This window comes from Aulonocara stuartgranti, assembly GCF_965226115.1.
Source record: "Aulonocara stuartgranti genome assembly, chromosome: 16".
NCBI lineage: Eukaryota > Metazoa > Chordata > Actinopteri > Cichliformes > Cichlidae > Aulonocara > Aulonocara stuartgranti.
In genome coordinates this window covers 25,703,655-25,728,046 of record NC_138952.1, presented here as the reverse complement: position 1 = coordinate 25,728,046, position 24,392 = coordinate 25,703,655, and the positions used below count along the sequence as shown (strand labels likewise).

The 24,392-nt window shown below is 40.2% G+C and overlaps 1 protein-coding gene across 2 annotated transcripts in view; it reads left to right on the top strand.

The window, feature by feature from the left end:
• The window catches only part of plcl1 (phospholipase C like 1), a 137,304-nt gene that overhangs the window by 61,331 nt on the left and 51,581 nt on the right, over nucleotides 1-24,392 (top strand). For both annotated transcript variants that reach the window (XM_082507610.1, XM_082507611.1), the window contains exons 2-5: nucleotides 17,942-18,016; nucleotides 19,787-20,074; nucleotides 20,204-20,494; nucleotides 21,624-22,015. In XM_082507610.1, coding sequence (XP_082363736.1) covers nucleotides 17,942-18,016; nucleotides 19,787-20,074; nucleotides 20,204-20,494; nucleotides 21,624-22,015 — 1,046 coding nt within the window. The remainder of the gene's footprint in view (nucleotides 1-17,941; nucleotides 18,017-19,786; nucleotides 20,075-20,203; nucleotides 20,495-21,623; nucleotides 22,016-24,392) is intronic.

Genomic DNA, 24,392 nt, shown 5'->3' with positions numbered 1-24,392 from the left:
TTCATACATTCTTATATAGTTCTATACTGTGTATTGTGTATTTTGTTGTACAGTTATTTTATTTTCAACTTTAATTTATATATTTTATCTTATTCTTTCCCAGTTAAATTTACCCTTCATTCTAATTTGTGTTGTACAGTTATTTCATTTTTAACCTTAATTTATATTTTATTCCTTCCTAGTTAAATTTACCCTTTTTAATTTTTCATATTTATTTCCTATCTTATTCATAGCCTTTTATTTTTTAGGTCACGAGCAGTTGTCTAAGCATTTCACTGCATATCGTACTGCGTATGACTGTGTACGTGACAAATAAAATTTGAATTTGAATTTGAAAATTTAAATTTATAGAAAAGGAAGATGAAGCGTTGTTTCCCTACAAATTTCTACAAAACCAGGCTTCTTTTTGCAACCATAGATCCCCCTACTGGAAGTGAGACAGAATGCAAGTTTAACCTCCTAAGACCCGAGCTCTTCCATGGCATATATTTTTAATTTATCTTTGATATTTGGGCATATTGGGACCCAATGAATGTAAAAAAAGGCAGCACGGTGGCACGGTGGTTAGCACTGTTGCCGCACAGCAAGAAGGTCCTGAGTTCAATTCCACCATCAGGCCGGGGTCTTTCTGTGTGGAGTTTGCATGTTCTCCCCGTGTTTGCGTGGGTTCCCTCCGGGTACTCCGGCTTCCTCCCACCGTCCAAAGACATGCAGCTTGTGGGGATAGGTTAATTGATTAATCCAAATTGTCACTAGGTGTGAATGTTCGAATGAATGTGAGTGCAAATGGTTGTCTGTCCCTGTGTGTTGGCCCTGCGACAGACTGGCGACCTGTCCAGGGTGTACCCCGCCTCTCGCCCTATGACAGCTGGGATAGGCTCCAGCGCCCCCCGCGACCCTGAAAAGGACAAGCGGAAGCGAATGGATGGATGGATGAATGTAAAAACAAAGAATTACCAGATTTTTTTATTTTTTTTAACCTGATTTTTGTTTTTAAGAAAAATGAGAGCCACATATGAGGACATTTGTTTAAAATTTTGATAGAAGAGTGGCAGTATAATGTCCTCGTGATTGGATATCAGGCCCTTGTAGAGCAAAAATTTGTATTTTGGTCTAGACAACCCAAAATATGTGGGCGCCAGGTCCTTGGCTTTTTCACTTTTCCAGACGTAGCTGACATAGAGTTTATGGGTAGACAGGTAATGATATGTAATTCTGAATCGTGAAGTAGTTAAATCTATAGTTGTATATTTAAAAATGACTTTCTTAGCCTAATTTTGTGAAAAACATAATCTGTTAAACTGCATAAAGGGAAAGGTGGTCGATGACGATACCACATACTGATATGTAGTGTCATATTTTGTGGTTCACAGATCTAAAGAAGTATTATATCCTATTATTTTAACTATATATATATATGGGAAAACTGCCTTTTTGACACTTATCTCCCATCTAAATTAAGCCTTTTCTTCTTCTGGCAAGCATATTTGCATTTGTCAAGTCCAGGATAAGCGTTATTTCCAAAGGGCCCCTTAAGGTAGGGACACACATATTTGATGGATTTAATATGATTTGGTAAATACAAATTGGCGAAATCTAATCTAGTCTGCTGACAAAAGTCATATTTTGTGTGATATTTAAAAGACTTATTTTCCTCCTGAAAAAGTCATTGACATCAATGACCCAACATGTCCCTTTTGTTGCTAGGCAACTCTACTTGGAATCAGTTTTTTTTAACAAAAGACTAAAGTGCTGTTCCCGAGGTACCTCTACTGTCCTACATGCGTCTTTGCCTTCTCTGACCTCACCTTCATTATAATTATAACTCCAGACCTGTAAAATTCCAAGACTTTATGCTTCCCAGGAGCTTTAATGTTGACAAAATCAGTCCACAGACAGACAAACAGACATACTGAGAGACAACAGACATATAAATTGCCATTTTTTAAAACTCTGTATGTAGTTTCCTTTACTGATGGTGTTTCTAAAACGCGTTCACTAAACGCTGATCTCTAACGATGATGGTGACTCAGTTTGAAGGACACAGTGTTCATGTTTCCCAAAAAGAATTTCAAACTTTTAAATGATCGCAGAACCAGTTTTGATGAACATTGACACAAAGAAGACAGTGGCATTATTGGATCCTGTTCACATAGGGGCGATCGTGGCTCAAGAGTTGGGAGTTCGCCTTGTAATTGGAAGGTTGCCGGTTGGACAGTCTCGGTCGTTGTGTCCTTGGGCAAGACACTTCACCCGTTGCCTACTGGTGGTGGTCAGAGGGCCCGGTGGCGCCAGTGTCCGGCAGCCTCGCCTCTGTCAGTGCACCCCAGGGTGGCTGTGGCTACAATGTAGCTTGCCATCACCAGTGTGTGAATGTGTGTGTGAATGGGTGGATGACTGGATGTGTAAAGTGCTTTGGGGTCCTTAGGGACTAGTAAGGCCCTATACAAATACAGGCCATTTACCATTCTTCTTTGCATGGCATGTTAGAGCTTGAACCTGCATTTGTGGATGACATGGTGAACTGTGTTCTCTGACACTGATTTCTTGGCGTGTTCCTGAGCTCATCCAGTGATTTTCATGACAGAATTATGTCAAATGGTCAAATGTCCTCTCTGTGATGGTTTTCCAAGAATGGTCCATGCAAAATCAGAAAGGCTTCATGATAAGTGCATATATATTGTTCAGATTTATTATGCATCAGGATAAACCACCTGAGATGTTCTGACTTGGTGCGGTAGCTTTTATAGTCAATTATTTAAAATAAGTTTTCCCTCATCTTCTTTTTCTTCTTCCATCCTCCTACTCCCCTCGTTGTTTCTCTGAAAGATTCATCAAGCCATTTATCAAACATCATCTTTTCAGAGGATGCCATCCGACTGTGTCCCTTGCTTTGACCCCATCTTCATGTTTATGTCTCTGGGGAGCATTGAGATGGGTGAATGCTTCTGTTTTTAAATATGAATGTGCTTTGTGTTTATTAGCATGACCACTTCTTCTTTCTTTGAGGTAAAATCTTCTAATTTTCCCTTTTACTTCTGTAATTCTTTCATTTGTTTTATTTCGCTAAATGGTTGAGCTCGAATTTTTCAGCTTCCCATCTGCTCTTCTTTTTGTTCTTCTCTCCCTCCTCCTTTTCCTTCTGTTGCGTCTCCATCCTCTTGATCTCAGCTCCAGCTTAATCTTTTGTCCCTCATCTCTCTCTGTGTCTCTCTGTCTCTTGCATTCTGAGTGTGTGTGTGTGTGTATGTGTGTGTGTTTATCTGTGCATGCGTGTGCACATTCGTAGATATCAGCTGGTTGTGAGGCCCACCAGAGAAGCCAGGAAGCTTTAAGCTGTTACATAACAAATTCTTCTTGACTTGGAAGTGTGTCATTGCTTTGGATAAGGGCCTTGTGCGGCCACTGCCTTAAGACCCTTCCAGACCTCCCTTGATAGTACTAATGTCTGGATGAAGGGACGATGGAAGACAAAAGAAGGGTAGGGATTAAGGGCAAGCAACAGAAAAGGATGGGAGTGATGGAACAAGTCAAGAAACGAGGGAAGAGAGAGAGAGAATAAAACAACCTGAGGTGATCGACAACAAGCAAGAGAGAGCGAGGAGGTGCATCACTTAGAAGGTCAAACGCTGGTGGGAGTTAAGAGAAATTGAAGGAATGGAGATGAAGCAGCAAAAAGGCAGAGAGGCAGGTTTAGAGGTGACACTGGGAAATCGCCTAGACTCAAAGGAGAGGTTGCCTTTCTGCCTGTCTGAGTGGGTTTGGTATGTCCTCTCGTGCCACAGTGCTTTAATTTATGTGCTGTGTTGCAGAATGCAGAGACAGGAGGTGTGTCGGCACAGGAGAAACAACAGACACTCCAATCGGTTGTCTGCTTTTTACTGTACTGGGCAAGATTATGCTCCTTTGGTGCACTGAGAATATTTTACATGATGCCAAAACTATCACACTGTAACACTGCAAGGGAATAAAAAATAGTTGTTCCTGTTGACTAGTAATCAGTTAATTGTAACAGTGGGTGAGCAGCAGATGAGCAGTTCTTTCAGAGCAGCAGGCTTTGTTTATTCTGGCTTGGTTTCTGGATTTCTTGTTTTCCTGACACTTTCCAGCTCAGGTTGAGAGTCCAAGGTTTGTGACACAGTAGATACATCAATGAACAATGTGCCCAGAAGAAATCAACTGGAATTGTCCTGTAATAATGTGTTTTGCCAACTTACAGCAGAGTTTGTTTTAACGAGACAGGCACATCCCGAATAATGCTAAAGAGATGCTAAAGAGACAGAAGGTGGAAAGTTTTTATATATATGAAGAAGAAAATGTCTGAAATTATTCACTTATTTGAACTTAAAATGACAAATAGAAACATTACTGTAAAAGTCAACATAAAGCTGAATCCACGACTGAAATGGTCATGTTTCCATGCTCAAGCAGTTGACATATTCAAGTATCACAGTTTAACCAGTGGCTTTTATTTATTGTGTGTTTGTGTGTGTGTGTGTGAGCCTTTTTGTATCTATAGAAGTAATCAGTCAAGGTGAGGACGAAAGTGTTGTTGAAATCCATCAGAGATTCCCTTCGTTAAACAAGCGCAGACAGCCAGAGAGTAGCCAGACCCTCTTAATGGTCTCTGTGTGTGCAGACCTGTGGTGCAAAGGGCTTTGATTGAAATGTCTCCATCAACTCTCCTGCCCTTCACAATCATCCAAACAGTAAGATGCTTCAACAACAGCCGAGCTGGACAGGGGTCGAGGTTGCTGTGAGTAACCAGGTTAATGCAGGAAGTCAGAGAATGCGTTGCATTGCAATAAAATGCTGTGATTAACTACAGCCTGCAATTACATGCAGGTCCTCGGTAATTAGATCTCACCCTAATCCTAGTCATTTATTTACGCAACAGTGAGAAGCCTTGCAGTTCATGACTGAGTAGCAGAAACACATTTTAACAGTTTAATGAAGTTCAGTCACAGAGAGTTGCATACAACGAGCCAGACTTGAACACACACAGCTACACTCACGGCTGACACATCAAAGACAAAGGAAGAGGACAGAACTATTGATATACTGAGCAAGCCAGTTATACAGGAAATAAAACAAGTCCAAAGAAGACATATCAAAGTAAAACAAGAAACAACTAAACGTGGAGTGAGTAAGACCTGCACTGAACATAAAGGCAGAGAACACTGCAGGACAAAGACATAATAAACACAGCAAGAGGAACAGACAGGAAACACTGAGAGAACTAAATACACGAGACTACGACTCCACTCCAAACTCTGAAGTTTAATGAACAACAAGAATTGAAAATTAACACTAGAACATTTTGCTCCATCCCTACCCGACAAGATGGGCTCTTCGGTTCTCAGAAAAGGTTTCCTTGTGATTCCATGTACCTGTCTGAAAACTGAGAAGGAAACTGTTCCAAACCGCTCTCTCGTCATGTCCTTGTCTCTGTGGCCTCAACTTAAAACTCATCTATTTACACAGGCATTCAGGCGGTGCTTGAATTATGTGTTGTTTTGCTCGATTTGAGTGTGTCCAAGTTTCAGGTTTCAAGTTTTATTGTCACGTACAGATAAACAGTGTAGCCACATTTACCCATAATGAAATTCTTTGGCTCGTGCTCCTCAGCTTTACACGAGCATATAAAAGTGTGCAGTTATATTAAGAAGAAAATAACAGAAAATAGCAGTAATAATAATAATAATGATAATAATAATAATGATGATGATAAAAGAGAAAAAAGTATTAAATATTTAGAGAATTTAAAACAAGTTGGTATTTACAGGTTGTGCAAATTGCGCTATTTGACATTGATACTTCTATGAAGAATTTTTTTTAGATGTTTATTCTTTTGATTGCTTTTTTAAAGACAAAGAATGCTTACTTACCAAAACACCTCAAAAGACACCCAACAGTCCATAAAAACAGACACCTGTACTTAAATAATACAATGAAACAGACGCTGAAGTTTACCATTCTGAAAAGACATCGAAATAGAATCCGAAATTCTTCAAAAAAACATGTCATACATCAGTTTTTTGCTGCCATTCATGTAAATATAATTCCAGAGCTTAATGGGAATATTTGGTCTGCGTCCTGGATTTAAGTTTTGATATTTTAAGATGTCCCCTTGGTTTTTTTTGGTAGGAAAAAATTACAGACAAATTAAAAAGTTTAAAAATATATTTTTCAAATTATTCAATTAAATTATTATTTCAAATTGCAGCTTTATTAAAGAATAATTCCTGCTTATTTGGCCACATTTGCATGCACATGCTTTCTGTGCATGCAAAATTTGCAAAATTCTAAATTTGAATCCCCCCAAAATACCAAATGCTACATTTTACACATGTGCGCATCACACACACACACACACACACACACACACACACACACACACACACACACACACACACACACACACACACACTAGCTAAACCATAATTATTATCCACATGGTCACAATACCCAGGTCACTTACCCAGGTGTTGTTGGAGCCTCTTTGTACTTGCATTGTCAAAAGCCTGAAACGTATGCTCTGTCAGACTCAATGTCATTTTTACCAGTCAGAGATGTTTGTAAGGCATTTATAATGATTAAAATGGAGCTGACTGTGTTGTTTGCCAAAGTGTGCAGCACAGAATCCTTACTGTGCAGGAAACAACAATTATTAGCTTAACACTGGTAGGAATCAGAATTCTAACACCTTTGATTTTGTGACTCACCCAAACACAGTCGTGGGTATGTACTGAAATATCTGCACACACTCCCACCCACAGACTCAAACACAGGCACTTCTGGTCACGGACATCAATTAATCATTCTGGTTTTTTACAACTCCCTCAGAGTGCTAATCAGATTTTTATCATCTTCGACTCTTTCACCACCTTCACACTCCATCTCTTTCTCTGCACTCTCTGTCCGTATCATCTTTCAATAAGTTTCGCCAGCGCTCCAAATACAATTTAGCAAAAAAAAAAATCACAGTGAACAAGACTCATGAGCTCAGGGAAAAAAGACCTGCAGAGATGTGGGAGAAGGTGCCAAAGCCTTTGTAAACTATAAAGCCTGATACTGTTTACAAACTGTAATATTTCTGCATGAATATTGTCAAGAAAAAGTGACAGTTGAGGCTCTTTCATCTTGTCAACACATCTGCCTGACATTGAGCTGCTTAGATAAGTTTAAGGTGTCTTCTCCTTTTGTTTCAAATGCTCTGTAGAGCAGTTTGTGGCCTACAGAGCTCTCTTCATACACCACTCGATATTCCTTCTCCACCAGTCTTATTGGACCCATAGTTACAGTTGCACATATTGTTGAAAATATGATATTATGACAGAAGTGTTAAGACTTTAAGCTTAATGTCGGACACACACAGACAGATGACAAGTAATACCTGAATCCTTAAGCTGTCGTTTTCTGTAGGAGCGTTCTGCTGCTGGTAAATGTGGCCTTAGGCAGATTCTTTACAAAAGATTTCCCTCATCAAGCTCATGTCTTACTATGATGTAGCAGCTCAGAGATCAAGGAAGCATTTCATCTCTTCTGTTCTAGTTATCATAGCAGACCTAATTTTCCTATCACTGAAAAATACATGAATGGTTAACTAAATACACATTAGGAATGGCAGTTATTAGTGGAGGTGTGTGATGTGGCCTCAGAATTATATCACAATATTTAAAGGAATAATGTGATAATGTTGTTAGAATAGTGAACAAAGAACACTGAACATCTTATCTGCTTTTCCGTCCTTCTTTTCTAGTGATCTGCCACTGAAGACAAACTACCTAATTCAAAATGTGAATCTGATGCCATGCATAATAATGCAGTAGTAACGACACAGCATAGGTCAAACACAAGCAGAAAAATAGTTAAGAAGGCAGTTGCAAAGGAAACGTAATCAGAATCAGAATCAGAATGGGGTTTATTGCCAGATGTTGAGGTTTACAACATTAGGAAATTGCTGCGGTGCTTGCGGTAATGTAAGTAAAGTATAACATGGCTGCTTAGCACTTTAGTATACCAATAGCTAAATAATGTCACCTTGTAACTCTTCAGTAACCTGTCACATGATAAAATGTAAGTGGACAAATATTTTCTACCTGGCTTTAAGCAGCTTCTTAATCAGCTGCTTAAAGCCATGTAACCACATCAGTAATTTCCATCCCCCGTCTGCTTTTCCTGTCACACGGAGCGCAACTGGCGAGTTCTCCAGCAGTGCTTAGTTGAGTCGCTCATCACCAACCAGTAGTATCGCCTCCTCGCGTTCCATCAACACCTGGTTGTACTTGACGCTGTTATTTGTGGTTTTTAAAGCAGCAGTTATTGTGCGCTACAAAATGTAAAAGTTTAGCATTGTGACATCGTGTTTGGACATTTTTACAGCATGTAAAAATTGATGCTGATATTATTGTGATTGATGTGAAATGGCACATCACTAATTGCTATCATACACCATTATGTCCAAAATGACACATTACAAACATAACTCTGAAATTTGAAACCACTGCTTCAAAGATAAAGGTCATTGCATATAGACATCAGAATCAGAATCAGAATCAGAATACTTTATTGATCCCTGGGGGAAATTATTTTTTGTTACAGTGCTCCATTTTAAACCAACATTAAGACAAGACAGACAATACGCTAACTAAGAATAGTACAATATATACATATATATACATACATACATAAGTCACTTATAAATAAATAGTTGGAAAAGAATGAGAATAGACATGAGAATATTCCGACTGTTGACCTTTATGCTGTTTCTGTCCTCACTTATTGAGGATAATGACTGGAGCTTTGGACGGATGTGTTAGACAGTGCTGAGGTTGTTTTTGGACAATCCCTACTTCCTGTACAAGGAGTGATATGTACAGAAGTAAGGAGTACATTTATCAGCAAAATAAAAAACAATGAAGAAACAAAGTCTTCTGGAAACTATTCTGATCTTTTTCTCAATGTTGCTATTTATGACACACAATTATAATATGACAGATCAGCACTGGCCTAACCATGGCCAACACGCACTTTTGTAATAAACACATGTACAGGCTGCATTTTCTCACATCATTAAACAAAAAAGACTTACATTATATTCAAACCAGTGGCCTGCAGGGACTCACTGAAAGGCACGCAAAGACAGTTGTGTCTGTAGTTGCTGTCCTGAGAAAAACAGAAACAGTTGCTCATGAGCTCAGGAACAGAAGCCTCTTGATTTGAAACATGACATTAAAATATTCTAATAACAAAGTAAATGGCTGAATTAAAAAGCTTGGCCAGCGTGTGACATGGTTAACTGTGTTAACTTAAATAAAGGGAGAGAGATTGCTTTCTTTTGGTATTCTTCACTGACGTATATTTTTTACATTTTACTCGATGAGCTCTGCTGGGCTTGCGGTGCTGGAATGTGACTGCATTTTCTATCGTGAATAAGATTTGGGCTTATGTGATTTACAAATAATTGCGTTCTGTTTTTATTCACATTTTACGCAGCTGTTGAAATCAGGTTGTTAATGCTTTGGTAGTGGCTGTTTTAGCTTTGCCTTTTAAAACTACATTTTTAAAAGGGAATAACTTACTAAAAACAAGCCTCGGTTGTCTGCAACTATTTAAACTCCGTCAACTAGAACATTGGCAAATGTATTTATACAAATCTAAGAGGTCAGCAGTTTTACTTTGCATTCATGGAGCTCATTGATCTTAATTTGGATACATATTGGAAAGTGTTACAGCTTGACTTTAAGTGCAACACAGTGGAACAGTTGCGGGTCATTGTGACACACAGCAAATTGCGGGTTGCAGTGGATGTAAGACTGTGGACGCACTGGCAGCACAGTAATCTATTTTGATAATCTCCTGCCAGTGTGCTGAGGGATAATTAGCCAGATCGTGCCATCAGATTGGGGCTGGATTTATGCAAGTGCCAGGTGTTGTCTGGTCAGTGTTTGTGTCTCTGTGTGTGCAAGACACAGAGCTTTATAAATGAGGCTAACAATTTAGTCAATATATGGAAACACTGAAGCAGTCTGCAGGCACAGCATAGGCATTGATGAATGGCACTTTGTATGCGTTTGAGTGTTTTAAAAGGAAATTCATGTTAATGTCCAAGGTCATTCAACACAGAAGGTCGCTGTGCAGGAGAGAGAACTTGAATGAAGGCTGTTGTTTCTTTTAGTGGTTTGTAAAGTTGCAGGGATTGATTACTGCCTCCACCTTTGTTTGGTTCACAAATCATTAAATGTTACATATAAGACGGTAACATGAGTGACATGAGTTATTGTGGGGGGTTCAAATATTTTCTATCACAAAAACCCCCTTGAGTTTATTGATTAAACATGCACTAAGCCTAACATCATATTGGTTCTCCAGCTCTTCTGGGACGACACCAAGACATCGCCAGACCAGCTGGAGACATAATCTCTCCACTGGTCACACCTGGCCTCCTCCCAGTTGGACATGCCCAAACACCTCGCCTAGGGTTTGTTCTGGAGACATCTTGCTCAGATGCCAAAACCACCTCAGCTGGAGGCTTTAGATGTGGAGGAGCAGTGAGCCCCACTTGAATGACTTGCCTGTGCCCCATACAATGTACAGTTGCGGGAACATTAGTTTTTATCCAGATTGGAAAAGCCAAACATGGAGTCATTAATTCTTACACAGGTTTCATACTGACCTTTTGCCAGCCAAATCTTTACACTGGAAACCACATTACAGACCCACAAGAATAAAAGTCTAAATATACCATCAGTGCCACTAGTCTGTGTACTTGTCAGACCAAAATATGTTTAATATATTCCATACCTATTGCGTTTAACTTAACTTATGGAATGCACTTTAGGTTTATTTACATCGTATAGAGCTTCCTGTACGTTTGCCTGTCGAGTAGGAGAAGACAGTTCATGTTTTTTTTTTAAACATTTCGTTTAGTAGTTCTGTGATTTTGCTCAAGAAGATTACAATTAAAATCATAAGTTAGTTTTGTTATTAATACCAGCTTGTGCTTTGTAGTTCTCCTTTCACATGCTACAGCGCTCTTGTTGTTTTCCTTTTACTGACTCAACATAACAGTGCCCTCTGGTCATCAAACCAGCTTAATGCAAAATTGTTTTCCCAATTTGGTGTGGGAATAAACGTGACATGCCTGCATTCCCTCTGGGATAAACTGTAACACTGCTAGAAAGACCTTGTTGTCTGCCATAGAGTAAATGCTTTTAGCTGGTTTCAGACCGGTGGCAAGATTAATGAAAAAGATGAGGTCGTTGAATCATACCATATCTAGTTTGGCTACAGCGATCCAAATTTGTGTGTTATAAAAATAGAAGTAACAGTTAAGTAACAGTTTTGAGCAGCTTTGTAGAACAGACGAAAAGTGACATTTAACCCGCCATTATACAAACAATCCACACAGCACTTTTACATATACAGTGAACACAAAAGAATTATGGTTACAGAGCAATAACTCCAGAATGACACAATTAAAGTTTAGTATTTTTATTAAAAAAATAAACCCATTAATTATACTCATCAGGCATTAGCAGAATGTACTCTTCCCCAGAGGCTGCATTAATATTTTAAGGAAATATAACAAAGTAAGACATAATACAACACGACCAGCGGCTACGCAGATTAGCCCTCAGCTGTTAGCCTCCTCCTGGGAAGGATTCCTGTGTTATGCCTTTATGCTGATGCAGCTCTAATGTCAGGCAATTTTGCTGTTCATACCGTGCTAACATTTATGTTTGAAAATATTGCATGCATGGCACTTCTTTAACTGTTGATTATCAAATGTTTTTTTGGCTCATGGAGTTGACATAGTTTTAAGATGAAGAGGCTTCATATTTGCCTCTGGTTTGCTTCCTGTGGCAGATGGCTGCCCCTCCTTCAGCACAGAGGTTCTTCCTGTGAAAATTGAGTTTTTCTTCCCCGGTGTCACAAAGTGTTGCTCAAAGGGGTTCATCTGATTGTTGTCTTCTCTATTGTTGCTGGCACTGCACCTTACAATATAAAGTGCCTTGAGGTGACTGTTGTTGTAATTTGGCGCTAAATAAAATAAAAATGAATTGGATATCATTCTGTCATCATTCTGTGCTAAAGGTCCATTTCAGATGTTACTCAGAGCAGTTTTTTTCCTCCTGTGAATGCAGTTTTACATTTGTTACAAAAAAAAGAAGAGTCAATAAAGTAGGTTTTCTATTTAGACCTGTGGTCCCCAACCTTTTTTGCTCCACGGACCATTTTTCCATGTCACGGACCGGCCTTTAAGGTGTGCCGGATAAATACAACAAAATAAAATGATACGAGCAAGACAACTGTGGTATTTTGTAAATATAATAATAAACACAAATTCATTATTAGCAGCGACCGCCTGAAGTGCGCCGACAACATTGAGAGTAACGTCCTCCTCTCTGCCCTTAATGCTCTCTGGTCACTATGGTAACGCGTAAATATTTCTTTCAAAATAAGACAAAACTACAAAACAAATATAAATAAACCCCTGAAAAACATAAATTTCACACCCGAGGCTCAACTCTCGCGGCCCGGTACCGGTCCGTGACCCGGGGGTTGGGGACCTCTGATTTAGAGAATGCATAGATGTTTCTTGTTTTACGTCAAAAAAGAATCATGACATTTTTGGATTTTAGAACATTAAAACAAAACTGTTGATGGAGTCACACTAGATTGAAGTATACGGAGATATTTTCTTTATTTGTTCATTGTTTGGATATAGAAAACAGTCTGGAAAGAGATTTCTTGTTCATTGGTAGCTCTCAGTTACTGTGACAAGACTGATATTAGCTACAATTTTGCACCAGTCTCCTCGCTGTGTGCAGGTGCTCATACGAGCCTGAGGCTTGTCTTCTGTGCCCATTTGATATAACCAGGTATAGAAATAGTGTGGCAGTCCTTAGTGAAGAGCCAGCTGCTGTAACCACTTTATCTGCTGTCCAAGGCTTTCCAACACAATGAGCTATTGTTCTCTAACCATGTATTCTACTTTTGTCCCGTCTCCTACTAGTCTGCATTTTGTGTCTGCACTTGTTGCATCACAGTCCTTCTTTCATCTCCCGTCTTTGCTTCTTTGTGCTGAATATTTTATTTGTGCTTGTTTGCAAACCAATCCTTCCATTTTACTTGTTTCTTGCATATCCACTTAAGTCCAATCCATTCTCTTAATTTGTCCAGCCTGACCTTTATTACATCTCCTCTTGCCTCCAGCTTTTGGTTCCATTTCTCTGGACTGTTTCTCCATCCGTGCTGATTTTTTCTTTCCCCTGGCAGTTACTCAACAATGAGTGTGAGCGTGATCATATCAGAGTTAAAAAGTGTGGTGAAGTCAAACAAAGGGGAGAGCTTAATGCAGACGGTGGATTATAGCTGGAAACAGGACTTTGCACTAAAGGCTTTTTTAAGGACGTGGCCTTACTTTCCTGGACGGCCTGTGTCATGCAGTGACAGTGGAAACTAGGGCTGCTCAATTAATCGAATTTTAATCACGATTACAATCTGGGCTTTCAACGATCATTAAAAATGACTGAGCCGATTATTAGCCCCTCCCTCATTTATCCGCGACACCTTAAAGGCCGGTCCGTGAAAATATTGTCGGGCATAAACCGTCCGTGGCGCAAAAAAGGTTGGAGACCGCTGATTAAGAGGACCCGAGGGAAGCTCGGAAAGCTAAGCAGAAGTTATTTGGAGAGTGACTGCCGTTGGTTCAGTGGTGTTGCACACCATTTTATATTATTTTTTTAAAGTCATTGTTAACCCTTTAAAGCCGGTCAGAGCAGCACGCTCCGTTTTGCGTAACTATTTTTAAATCCCTGTAGAATCTGAACCGTGTAAGCTAGCGCAATAATTTGTTTTGCATATGAAACCGGAGGAGTTGTGATGCCATCAGCTTGTCCTCGGTCACGGTTTCGTTCCACATATAGCTTTGCAAAAATTGCATAAAAAGCGCTTGCAGGAACAAAAACATAATATTCCAGAAACACGCTTTGCCGTTCCTATCAGCTGTTCGTAACACTTCCCACAGTGAAATGATGCACATGCTGTTTTCTTTGCAAATTTGCATCATAGGATTGTTTTTTGTTTTTCCTGCAGTATATAAAAATTGCTGTATCTCCAAAATAAAACTATGAACACACTCAAAATAAATTTCCTGTTGTTGTAAACTATTTTTTGCAACTTTATTGTATTTAAAGTTTTGAGGGATAAACCTCTTAAACTTCTCCAAGTAGAAATATATGTAAACAAAACAAAAGCGATTTTCAATTTTTTTTGTAGTTTATTGCACTTTTTTGCAATTTATGTAATTACTATGGACTTAATGCATACATATTATTAAAATATGGGCTATAACAGTTGTATTGATGTATAGCAACTTGAAATGCTCCCACAAATGGCACTACAGCATGTAAAAAAAAAAAAAAAATAATATAAGCTCTGGTGGACTTGGTTCCATAGTAGGTCTTAAAGGGTTAAATAAATATCGTCAAATAATCGTGATCTCAATTTCAGTGAAAATAATCGTGATTATCATTTTTGCCATAATCGAGCAGCCCTAGTGGAAACATGTAGTCTCGCAACGTGCACATGCCGGATTAGTAACGACAGCTACCAACATCAATGTTCTCAACTGTCCATACTGCCCCAGAGCATCACTAGCACAGTCAAAGAGACGCAGTTTATGGCCACTCCCCACTCTGATCTGTCCACCTAAATACCCACTGACCTGTTTTCTGTAAGCTCTTCTGTCCGGCCTCTGCTGACCAATGTAATGAAAAAGACATTCTGTGGCACAGTAAAGTGAATAAAGACAAACAAGCTCTCATTTAAAACTCTGACCTTGCTGCTTATCCGTGTCTCTGTGTACTGGGAGGTGTACGGATATGGGAATTGGAAATCAATGTACCGAATAGGACGAGGCAACGATTTCAACTCTTCCTCTTTTTTTTGCCTTGTTCCCTTTCTTTTGTTCAGAGGCAATCACTGCTCTGTTTGTCCTGTCCTTGTCTCTGTTGTGTAGGCTTCCTGTTTTTTTTCCCTGCAAAGAAAAAAATCATTTGTAAAAATCAGAGCAATATTTCAAAAGAAACACTCAAGTAAAAGTACAGTTTCTTTTTGAGACAAGAGCATGCAAAGGATTTCTTGACTGCTACAATTATTTGAAAAGGTGCTTCATATGATAGTTGATGACTTTTATATTTCAGTATTAACAATAATAATAATAATAATAATAATAAACATTTTTAAAGGGTGCTTACAGGTAAAGATGACATAGTGAAATATTACATAAAGCTGACTGTAGCTACACTGTGATATTTTCCATTCTTCAGCTACACACTGTTAGGATCAGGGTTTCTAAATCAGTTGCTACTGAGTAAAGTCTAGGATCTGCTATTTCTTTGTGATGTTGATGTCATGATCCGGCTGCGTGCAGGGAGGAAACGGACCCAAACGCAAAATCACTAGAAACAGGATTGAACTTTTGATGTGAACTGACACATCGACAGGATCAGGAGTGAGTCTATTGTTTTTAATGTCCATAGAAGCGGGAGAAAAATAATCATTGTAACTCACCACCGGGAGTTGCTTAACATCGTCCATTTTATGGCGGCATCTGCGCCGCTTCCTACGGGAAGGGGAAGTGGGCGAAAACAGCTGGGCCTCCGGCGTGCAGACTTGACTAGGGGAGACAGAGCAACTAAGAAACACAGAACAACAACAAAGAGACACAGACAGCTACTAAATACTCAGAAAACTAAACAGAATACAAGAAAGCCAAAGCGCTAGACTATAGAATAAACTGGGGCAACAAAGAGAACTAAGATCATAATACAAAAACTCAGAGACACAAGAAACTCAAAGCACTGGGTCACCGACCCAGGACCGTGACAGTTGAGTTCAATTCAGTTTTACTTTCATATGAAAGTCGCTTAAATAAGCGTCTGTGAGTCGTTTGGTACCGGGCCGCGAGAGATGAGGCTCAGATGTGAAATTTATGGTTTTCAGGGTTTTTATCGTTAACTCGGTTTCCCTGGGTCTTTTCCCGTGTTGTAGTTTTGTGTCTTACTTTGAAAGAAACATTTACGTGTTACCATAGCGACCAGAGAGCATTAAGGGGCAGAGAGGAGGATGTTACTCTCAATGTTGTTGGTGCATCTCAGGAGGGCGCTGCTAATAAAGTTACACAACCACACAGTGAATTTGCGTTTATTGTTATATTTACAATATACCACAGTTTTTGTCTTGGTCGTATCATTTATTTTGTTGTATTTATCAGTGACACCTTAAAGGCCTGTCCGTGAAAATATTCTCTGACATTAAACCGGTCTGTGGAACAGAAAAGGTTGGGGACCGCTGGCTTAAATCACCTTTCTTTCCCATTCTGATGCTGGGTTTGAAATTTAGCGGTCGTGTTGACTAAAGTCAACACTGAAGTTAACACAACCTGTTTGAACACATCTGTTCACACTGCCTTATTCGCTTTAGTGCTGATTTTACCTGTTGTCAAGTTCTGCTTTGCAATTTTAACTTATTTTATGTATTTTATGACTATTGCTTCTTTTATGAAATTTCCCCTTGTGGGACTAATAAAGGTATCTTATCTTATTAATGTTGTTCTTTTGTAAGGTGACCTTGGATTTTTGAAAGGCGCTCTCAAATAAATTGTATTATTATTATTATTATTATTAAAGTCAGAGAATTGCTGCCATGCGATGTTGATGAGCAGGCAACGAGCAGTAGAATAGGCTTACCCAATGAAGCGAGTGTATTTCCAATATTTAAGGAGGAGAACAGTTACTATTAGCAGACTTCTGTTACAGTATATTATATGTGTACAAATGAAGCACTACTTGCCGGTTGAGCACCAAAGTAAAGGAGTGTACAGCAGAGAGGTGGCCAACTCTGCACTCCATGCCAGTTGCAATTACTGCTATCATTTTAGCTCCAGTGGTTAGAGCTCATTAGAAATCAGAGACAAGCCATTGTCGGGACCTTCGTTAAAAATTCCTTGCAGTAGCTCTAATGAAAGTAAACAATGACATTTGCACATGAACTTGCCAATCAGTCTGACACAAAGACAGAGGCAGGAATTCAAAATCCCAGCAGGGCTCAAAACAGGTGTGTGTGTTTTTCAAATTCAAATTCAAATTTTATTTGTCACGTACACAGTCATACACAGTACGATATGTAGTGAAATGCTTGGACAACTGCTCGTGACCTAAAGAAAACAAAAAAAGGAAAAGGCTATGAATAAGATAGGAAATAAATATGAAAAATTAAAAAGGGTAAATTTAACTAGGAAGGAATAAAATATAAATTAAGGTTAAAAATGAAATAACTGTACAACACAAATTAGAATGAAGGGTAAATTTAACTGGGAAGAATAAGATAAAATATATAAATTAAAGTTGAAAATAAAATAACTGTACAACAAAATACACAATACACAGTATAGAACTATATAAGAATGTATGAAGAAATCTAAATATAAATAAATATATACACAATAACAGCAGCTGTACAAGTATTAACTGGAAATGAAGAATATAGTGACCAGTGTTGTGCAAAAACATTGTCCAGAAAGTGTGTGTGTGTGTGTGTGTGTGTGTGTTGTAACAAAAGGGAAATAACAGTATTTCTATGTTAGTTCTGCTGCCCTCGGCCTCTCCACTGCTCAAAATGCTCAAAACGTTGAATATTTTCCTACCAGTGAATATTTTTCATGTCCCAGGTCTTTCTTAAGCCATGCCTCAGATTTGTTGAAAGGAAAACAGATTTTCCACCTTTCCCTGGAATATCAGGAGTACCAGGAGGGACTTCTCTCCCAATCCTAATTTTCCAGGTTGACTTATGACTGTTATGACTGTGTACATCCTGCATGTTGATGCTTCTCATTTTGACCTTCAGCCCATCTGTCTTTGTCTTTCTTCAGGACCCCTCAGTGCAAAAGGTGGGCGGAGGCAGGAAGAAGACGGTGTCCTTCAGTAGTATGCCCTCTGAAAAGAAGGTAAACTGGAAATAAATGATCAAAATCAGTTTCACATAGATTAAGCAGAATCTTAAAGGGAATTCTGATTATCTCAAGGGAAGTTACATTACAGTTACATTAGGGAAAACAATGCCTGTAGACTGCAGTCAACTTGTGATCTCCTTGCCTGACCACTCAGTCCAGTCACTGTCTTCACATTTACTTTGGTGTGCCAAGACCACGATAAAACAGGGATTATACAGCAATCAGACAGTCAGATGGCTATTAGTTTTCCCTTGAACTGGCTCAAGTAGGCACTTATATGCCACCTGTTTGCAATAATGGTGATAAATATCAAATCTATTGCCGTCTACATGAGACACATGGTGCTGTACCAGAACCAAGGGCGTGTTGCCACTAGTGACTCTCAGCCACACACTGGGCCATAAATTTGCTGGTGTTGCAACTGATGTTGTAGCTGTTATGATAGAAGGAAGCAGCGACACTCCTCTGTGAAAACATCAAAACTAACCTGGCTGTCGTCAACTGCATCACCCACAGTTAGAAGATGTTACTGTAGATGAATGAAAATGAAAAAAGATGTGTCCCTCCCTGTAAAGAGACTTACAGATGTGGGTACCATTTGAAAAAAAAAGGGGGGGGGGGGGGGGGTATGCTGCTGCTCTGTAGGGAAGCAGAAAAATGTGTTAGGCTACTGTACTGTATTAGTATTACATTTAGAAATGATTTCATGTTAAATCATGAAGGTTATGCCAAGAAAGAGCATTACATATCCAACTTTTGATCAAGAAGGAAAGAAGTTCAGAAGGTGTTGCACTGTCTTTTTGCAGAAAGCATATGATACGGTACCAACTGTAGTACTGCTGAATAAATCCAGGAGGCAGGGATGTATGTGAGGGTCGAGGCTCCCTCGATGGAGCTGGGAGGCAGGATGAAAAAGGAAGACAACAGACAAAGTTCATAGATGAGACACACGGCCCAGTAGAGGACATCATGAAGTCTTTTTTTGATTGTCTGGTCACAGACTTTCACACCAGTGTCCTGCTGGAGGTCATTTCAGTAAGGAGAGATCATTACAAAGAATGAACATGATTTATTAAGAGACAGAGTATAGATAGGTGTTTGGCCCATCTCAGGGGAACAGAATCCCAGCTGTGAAAGGGATTAGAGCAGGGAGAGCAAGGCCGGGAGAAGGTGATTGGACACAAACAACTTTACAGCGTGGGAAAGTGGGAGTGATAAGGCTTAGATTTAGCTGGCAGCACCTGGGAGCGGACAGATGTGAGACCTTATTGAACTTAGCTCAGGCGGTGCTCTTCCTGTTCCTCCTTGCACAAAGCAGCTGATACTGGTGCTGCTGATACGTCCATAACCCTTGAGCAGGACCAGTCTCCTATCTGTCCAGCTCTCCTAGAGTAACTGGCTGCCTCCTACTATAGCCTCCATGCTCTTTTGACTGTGCTAGGAGACACAGCAAACCTGCCAAAGGAGAAAGGAGCTGCAACCTCTGTAGGGTCGAGGTATGGCCTCATTCTACCAATAGCGAAACTAACCCAGCTAAATGCAAAACCAGTGAAGAAACATAAAAGTCGAGGGGGAATAAATGTCAGCTGTCTCCACCTGTAAAACCATTCCTGTTTAACAATTTCTTCCTTTTCCTTACCAGATTAATATCCGACACAGAGACATTAATAGGACATATTCCAATAAATTGAAAGTATATTTTGTCTGGAATAAAGAAAATTCACGTGTGGACAGTAACGTGTTTTTGGTGATTTTAATTTCCAGGTCAGCAGTGCAGCCGACTGTTTGGCGTTCATGCAGGGAGGGTGTGAACTGAAGAAGATCCGGCCCAATTCTAGGGTTTACTGTCGTTTTTACACACTGGATCCAGACTTGAGCTGCTTACGCTGGGAGCCATCCAAGAAAGATGGAGACCGGGCTCGGCTTGACGTTTCCAGCATTCGTGAGGTCCGCACTGGGAAGAGCACCGAGACCTTCCTCCACAATGGCCCTCTCTCCGAACATCTGGCTGAAGAAGCAGCCTTCTCTATCATACATGGAGATGACTACCAGGTAAGAATGGAAAAAGAAATGTGTGTCAGCAGAAGAATAGTGTCAAAACATCTGTGTATAAACATATAAACGAAGAAAATCACTAGTGTACACCCAGCCATTAAACCAGTTATCCATGTTTCCCTACAGTCTCTAGACTTGGTGGCATTGTCAGCTGATGTGGCCAACATCTGGGTAACAGGCCTTCGTTACCTGCTGGCTCATCCTTCCATCGTAGGAGGGGCTGGGGGAGGTGTAGCAGGAGGAGGACCAGGTGAAGGAGGGGGGGTGGCCGTTGAAGGAAGCCTGGGAAGCAAGATGAGGAGCGAGTGGCTGACAGCAGAGTTTGCCCAGGTCGATGAAGATGGCTACGGGATCGTGTCAGAGGACGTAGCAGTCGCCACCATCTGCAAACTGTGCCCTGGTATCAAGGAGGCCAAGGTGACAAATATGTAATACCACAGAAACTTGACTTGCAGTATTAGATATGAAGCACCACCAGTGCATAAATGTATTCTTATCTGAAGCTGTATTTTCTTTGACTTAAGAGTAACAGTAAGCTCCAGCTACACAGACAGAGTTAGAGACTGCCTTCAGACATTATCAGAGCAGCACAAGCCAGATTTCCTTTGGAAGTTGGTGGAGACCAAAAACCTAGCAAAAAGAGAATTATTTTGGTTCTATAATCAAGGATATGATATCAGATGACTGCTAATATTGCTCCATAACTGTTGGCTATACTATTAGGAAAGTGAGGGTCAAAACTGTAGAAAAACCACAGCTGCTGTTCACTAAAACTGAAACTCTAGTGTGTTTGTGTTGCACATTAAATCTGCAGAATTAAACAGAAAATATGGAGCCTGATGATCTTTAAATCTTTGAACAGAGAAAGTTGAGAAGGAGGCTGTCACACAAAGCTTACTGACTCAGAAATAACTGGAACATTTGAGTTCTGTCATAACGATTTGCTCTAGGTTTTATACCCATAATGCTAACCCCCAGAGCTGCTGAGATATTGTGCATTAACAGAACTTACACATTGTAAAAAACAGCATCATCATTTAAGCTCTTTGCAATCAGGACTGCATTTCAGAACGACATGTTCAGCTACAATCACAGCTAAGTGATGTGTTTCCAAATAACATTGATTGGAGCAATAGGACATTTAATCCCTCTTGATGACGGATTTGTGGCTGTTCTGCTTTTCTCTTTTGGATTGCTGTTGCCTCACGCAGGACCGCTCCTTCTCCCTTTCCCTGCCTCGTGCCTTATTTGCTTACACACAGACTAAGCTAGGAAACTTAGAGAATATAAATGTCTGCACTGGCACACATGGGCGAGAACACAGAAGATACAGAAAGGAGAATTCAGAGTAGACAGAAACGATGGCTACATTGTGTTATATAATTGAATGTGGCTCGCTTTAATATCCTTAATGAAAAAAGACAAGTAAAATGTAATCCTCTTTGCCAACTTCACTGAATGAATGAGACATAATAACTGAAGTTCTTGCTTAATTAACTGTCCACACTTTCCTATTTTCATCCACTTCCGCTTTGTTTTTCCTCAGGTGCGTCTCCGTTTCAAGGAGATCCAGCGCAGCAAGGAAAAGCTGACCTCCCACGTGACACGTGAGGAATTTGAGGAAGCCTTCTGCGAGCTTTGCACACGGCCAGATGTCTACTTCCTAATGGTGCAACTGTCCAAAGACCGCGAGTGTCTGGACCCTCAGGACCTCCGGCTCTTCTTGGAGACAGAGCAGGGTTTGTCTCTGGCTACCACTGAGGGCTGCTGGGAACTATTGAGGCGTTATGAGCCCTCTGCTCAAGGCAAGGAGAGAGGGCTGCTGGGTCTGGATGGATTTGCCCGCTACCTGCAGTCTCCAGAATGCCAGCTGCTTGACCCAGAGCAACTAGGGGTTTGCCAGGATATGAACATGCCTCTGTCCCACTACTACATCAGGTGAGTCAAACAGATCAACATGACATCTTTTAAAAAAACAAACAAAATTAAAAGGGTTCTTTTTCTGAACCAGTTAAAGAAAAAACTAGGAGTGCACAAACAAACAAACAAACAAACAAACAAACAAACAAACAAACAAACAAACAAACAAACAAACAAACAAACAAACAAACAAACAAACAAACCAGAAATGATTTCTACACCAGAAAATGAGGTGAGCTGTTAAATGTACTGTATATATAAGTATAGTTATGCAAACCCCCTGCAAATCTGATGGGCTTAAGAGTACATCTCAACACCAAACAAATACCACAAGGAACACGTTTTAGTTACAGGTGCGCAAAACATTTCAACATTACTCTGTCCAGTGTAAAACTCGCAGCTGTCATGGTTCTGGGTCTTTTACATCAAAGTATTCTGTTTGATTTACTTTTACTTCATGTGCTTCTTTAGTATTGTGAGTCTTTAGTGCTTAGTTCCAGCTTCTGTTTTTATTAGAGGTGATGTAATTCTGTCTGTTTCCTGTTTTACAAAGTCTTACTGGCAGTGTGCTCAGTTTGAATTGTGTTCAGCTTTAAGGTCAGTTGTGTCATGCTCCTAGTGTGTTCCAGTGCTTTCTTGATTGTAATTAGTTTTTGTGTTCTGGATGTCACAGGCGATGAAGACTCGTATTTTGCTAAAAGGTTAGCAAAGGCGATTTGACGCAAATTAGCATGTTGTCACAATTTCAGTGGGATTGCAGGTGATTTTCTACTGGAAATGTACATTGCCATTACAGGTCAAAACACCTGGTGAGAAAGCAAGTAAACATTACTTTAAGGCCAAGGGGCTTACATGCTATATGTTTTTGTGGAATTACATATTTGTTATGTTTTTAGACGAATGAAACAAGTGTCCCCACCTCTGAGGTGAAGCTAGTCAGAACTAGTCAGAGTGTATAAAATGAGCAGCCAGTTTGAAGATCTAGAAATGGCCTTTAATAACACCATAGAGCAAAATGTGCGTTGTAAAAATGTTGTAGACTGCATATTTTAACACATTATCATGTATACTACTTTAAATTTTCATTTAAAACCAGTTAAAGCCACATTGTTACACTATTACATCATGTCTGTATGCCACTCTGAATTAATTCAGGGACTGGTTGCTTTTTCAAGGCTGGCTGCTGTAATGTGGGTTGTATTCAGTGGCTGAGAGGAGGAGGCAGAAAACTCAGCAGGACAGTCAAAAACTCACAATGACACTGGTACTGGGAATTCCACAGTGCTTGTCCTTCAATAAACACACTCTTCAGCAAGGCCCGGTTGCTGCTGTTGAGTGGAGACACTATCCCAGCTTGCATCCTACATCCTGCTACCATGTGCTGGATATTCTCTGGGCACCTTTGCACAACCTGCAACTTGGGTCCTGTTGGCTGTGGTAGACTCCTGCTTCTGTGGATCAGGTGCTCTGCCTTTTCTAGCCACTGGTAGAATGTCAGGCACTTCCTTTGTCTGTCGATGGTACATCCCATGCAGGGGATTGGTCATTCCTCTTCCTCTTTCTCATCACCCGCTGTTTTCAGTTGCCTGAGGCACTCTTGGAATGGCTCACCTTGGGGGTGATGTATTTGTGGATGTTTCATGTTTTGGCTCTAATCCTTGCTCTTGAGGTCTTGGACTTCGTGTGGAGCTCCACGCATTGTAAGGAGTTCTTTTGAGGAAATAGATGCCACTGATGGCATCCATCTCCTCCTCTGCCTCCTTGGCTCTTATTTCTACCATTCAGCTAGCTTTCCAGTACCTGTCTTTCCTTCTGGAGGTATTTGGCTGTGCTGACCTTGCACCTTCATCATGCTTCCCGTGGGTCTGTGAGACACCCAGGTACTTGTAGCTCCATAAGTCTTCTTATGGACAGCTCCAACCCTTTACCTTCCCTCTATTTGCAGCCATTCAGCTACACTTATCCAGTCCAAATGACATCCAAATGTCCTCACTGTAGATCCTGGTGAGGTGGATCAGTCACTCCTGGCATGCAGCTTGATGCCATCCATGTCCCAGAAGTGTCTAATGGACACTAAACTTCTTAATTTATATCCCTATCAACTTTTTGAAAAGAGCTGATTGAGGGGATTACAACATAAGGACCCGAAGCACACTGCGTTGCAAGTCTTTATTTTCAGTGTCCTTCATGCTTTTATCAGAGCAGCTTTCCAGTTGCCTTCTTCCCTCCACACCACAGGTCTTGGCAAATAATAGGAAAGGCATGACCAGGTGATGAAGAACAGCTGTGTGGTTCAGCCTCGACTGCTCCACCCCTCCCATGCAGATGAGCCACACACCCTGCCACAGAGGCAAATGCACAACAGCAGTGGGACAGTCCATCACCTTGGTATATT